Source organism: Hyperolius riggenbachi, chromosome 4, assembly GCF_040937935.1.
Source record: "Hyperolius riggenbachi isolate aHypRig1 chromosome 4, aHypRig1.pri, whole genome shotgun sequence".
Classification (NCBI taxonomy): Eukaryota; Metazoa; Chordata; class Amphibia; order Anura; family Hyperoliidae; genus Hyperolius; species Hyperolius riggenbachi.
In genome coordinates this window covers 297,375,124-297,378,707 of record NC_090649.1, presented here as the reverse complement: position 1 = coordinate 297,378,707, position 3,584 = coordinate 297,375,124, and the positions used below count along the sequence as shown (strand labels likewise).

The 3,584-nt window shown below is 47.5% G+C and overlaps 1 protein-coding gene across 1 annotated transcript; it reads left to right on the top strand.

The window, feature by feature from the left end:
- The first annotated feature begins 332 nt into the window (after nt 1–332).
- LOC137504784 (piggyBac transposable element-derived protein 4-like) lies at nt 333–1,643 on the top strand. Its single transcript, XM_068233374.1, has one exon. The coding sequence runs from the start codon at nt 333–335 to the stop codon at nt 1,641–1,643; it is 1,311 nt and encodes a 436-aa protein (XP_068089475.1).
- Nucleotides 1,644–3,584: the final 1,941 nt, after the last annotated feature.

Here is a 3,584-nt window from a genome sequence, read left to right as displayed (position 1 = left end):
GCCTGGATTTTTTGGATTTCTGTGTACCGACCTCTGTCTGAATTCCGACTACCTCTTTGCCTGCTGATATTGCCCGATTGGATTTCCGTGTACCGACCTCTGCCTGAACTTTGACCTACGCTCTTTGCCTGCTGATTCTGACCGAAATTGGATTTCCGTGTACCGACCTCTGCCTAAACTTTGACCTACGCTCTTTGCCTGCTGATTCTGACCAATTTGGATTTCTGTGTACCGACCTCTGCGTCGATTTCGACTACTCTGCCTGCCGCCTGTACCGACCTCTGCCTGGATTTTTACTACGCTCTTCTCCTGCCACCTGCCCGTCACCTGCTATGGCGTCATCTTCAAGGCATCTCACAGCGGAAGCGCTGATGCAGTTAGAGGACAGCGATCCGGATATGCCGTCGCTGGAGGACTCCAGTGACAGTGATGCGCCTGGCAACCTGTCGTCCGACAGTGAGAGTGACAGCGACTCCATCCCCAGCGACACGGAAGTCAGTGACGCAAGAGTTTGGTGCCCAGTCAACACCACTCGGGCCCCACCACCGCTTTTCCCTTTTACTGGGGAACCCGGCCTGAAGGTTGCTTGTGAACACTGCCCCCTGGCCTACCTGCAGCTGTTCTTCAGTGATGCTGTGATTGAAAAAATTGTGGTGGAGACGAACCGCTACGCCGCGCAAGAAATTGCTACTTTACGAAGGCCCCTTTCCAGGACCAGGATGTGGGAGCCAATTACCAAGGAGGATTTGTGGCGGTTCCTTGGACTGATTATTCTGCAGGGGGTGGTGGGAAAACCCCTGCAGAAATGGTACTGGTCGACCAACAAGGTCATCGCCACCCCGTTCTTTGGCACGGTCATGTCAGAGTACCGCTTTGGACTCATTATGAAATTTCTACATTTCGCAGACAACACTGCCTTCGATGAGTCCACCCACCCTGCGCCAAAGCTAAAGAAGATTTGGGAGGTTCATCAGCTGGTCGTGGAAATCTTCCGCAACACTTATGTACCCCAGAGGGACATAAGTGTTGATGAAAGTCTGATTGCCTTCAAGGGCAGACTGTTCTGGATCCAATATATCGCATCCAAGAGGGCCCGGTTTGGAGTAAAGTCCTACACTTTATGTGAGTCTGTCACCGGATACATCTGGAACAGCGTACTGTACACCAGGAAAGGGACACAGTTCAACCCTGCATTCAGCAATTACGGGCTGGCGACTTCATCCGTGCTGTCCTTGGTGGAGCCACTTTTGAATAAGGGGTACTGTTTGACGCCGGACAATTTTTATAGTTCACCTGAACTGTTTAAGTTTCTCATCAGGAACAAAACCGATGCCTACGGCACCGTTCGTCCTAACCGGCGAGAAATGCCTACTGCCTTTGCCAAGCAAAAGCTGAAATCTGGGGACATTGTGACTTGGCAGAAGCGAAAAATGTTGGCACTCCGCTGGCGTGACAAGAGGGACGTGTGTGCGCTCAGCACTGTCCACGATGCATCGTCTGTCACCACCAGAACGCGAGGAGGGAAAGTCCTGGACAAGCCGCAAGTCATCCTGGACTACAACCATACAATGGGTAGGGTGGACCGAGCTGAGCAGGCGATGACATACTACCCTGCAGTGCAGAAACAGCAAAAAGAATTATAAAAAATGTTTTCGCCATCTGCTGGAACAGGCATTGTGGATCTTGCATAAGCAACGCAGTGAAAGGCCAGTATCACATGCTGACTTCATATGGAAACTGTGTGAAACCATATGCCTGAAGTACCCAACTTCATCATCAGATGTGCGAGTTGGGCGCCGTGCATCATATGTGGTAAATCCTGAGCGCCTCACTGGCCGCCACTTTTCTGAATACATCCCACCCACTCCAAAAAAAGCGACACCAACAAGAATGTGTGTTGTTTGCTGCAGAAAGACGGATAGCAAGGGTAAGAAAGTCCGCAAAGAAACCCGTTTTTACTGCCCGGACTGTGATGTCGGCCTGTGTCCCGTTCCATGTTTTAAGATTTACCACACACGGGAGGTGTACTAGTACTGTACTAGATACTGTACTAATTATTGTATATACTGTACTGATTATTGTGTATATATAATCTGCTGCTTATTTGTACAGTTTTTCTATTATTTTAGTTTATTGATAAAAAAAAATTTTCAGCAAATTTGTGTTCCAGTCTTTTATTTATATGTAAAATGTCTACCATGTGTAATGATCGCTGCTGCAGCAGCTATTACTGGAAGTAGTAGTGCTGCAGCTCAGGCAGTTCTGATCTATTTCCATGCAAGCTGCATAGCTTTGTCTGTCTTTCCCTGCTGTCAGCTTGTGACTGATTATCATTCACCTGTGTGGGAATCTGCATGTCTGCTCCCATTGGATGACCTCAGTATAAAGATCTGCTTCCTGCAGGGTTTCCTTGGGTTTTCATAGCTTCAGTGTAAGCCAGTCTTGCTGTCGCTTTAGCCCCCGATCGTGTTTCTTGTTATAAAGATACTTTGCTGGTCTTTGCATCATATATTGGTTCATTGCCAATATATATGCATACCAGCACGTTTATTATTTTCCTTGTATTTGTGTTACGTGATACATCAGTGTCGCTGATGTATACGTACACAAACTGTTTATATCCTGTGTGCAGTTAGTCAGCTTTCCAGCACGTTTTGGTAGGTTGCGCGTACCGTGACCACCCGTGCTGAGGTAGTTACCCTGCTCCTGGTTCTGTTTGTGGATTGCGTTCATCTCTGCGAAGAGATAACGAATCCTTCTGAATCCTGTTCTGTTACCGTTTGTGGATTGCGTTCATCTCTGCGAAGAGATAGCGAATCCTTCTGAGTCCTGTTCCCTGTATTACTCCATTCCTAGTCAGCGTTCCTGCTTATGTCATATATCGGTTCATTGCCGATATATACATATGTTAGTCAGATGTTACAAATAGTTTCATTGATAGCTGTAATTGTAATGCGCTAGGAAAACATACTTATTGTATATTTATCTGTGTTACGTTCTTCTATCTCAATCCTGCTATTTCCTGACTATCCTGTCCTGTCTTTGTGAGGCACGCCATCGCCGCATCGCATTGGCTGCCTCATTCCAGTCTGTCTGGTTTTGGACGCTTGCTGTCGCTAAGTAGCCGCTAGCTAGCAAGCGTTCATTCTGTCTACCTGTCCTGATCTCCTCAGTTCTGGTTTATGCGCTCAGCGCTACTTTGCGCTGAGACGTTATAACGAAAGCATTGTTTGTGGCTGTCAGATCTGCACCGGCTCTGTGCGCCACAATCTCCTATTGGAGTCAGTCCTCCCCTCCACTATACTAGGGATAGCCTGTTTCCTGGTGCTAGTGTGTGTACCTCCTCCACGCCAGCTCATGCGTTGCATGCTGACTGTGGAGAATACACCACCAAGCCTTACATTATGAAAACCCCATTACCAATCCCCATTGTGGGGGGGATTCCCAGAAAGTATGACACTGTTAATTATGGTTCCTGTTCCTTTAAGAAATTTGAAGAACTTAGCTCTGAAACAGAAAATGAGTTTTTCTCTGAATGTGCCAGGTTCCTGACCAATCCTGATCTCCAAGCGACTCCTGTTTCA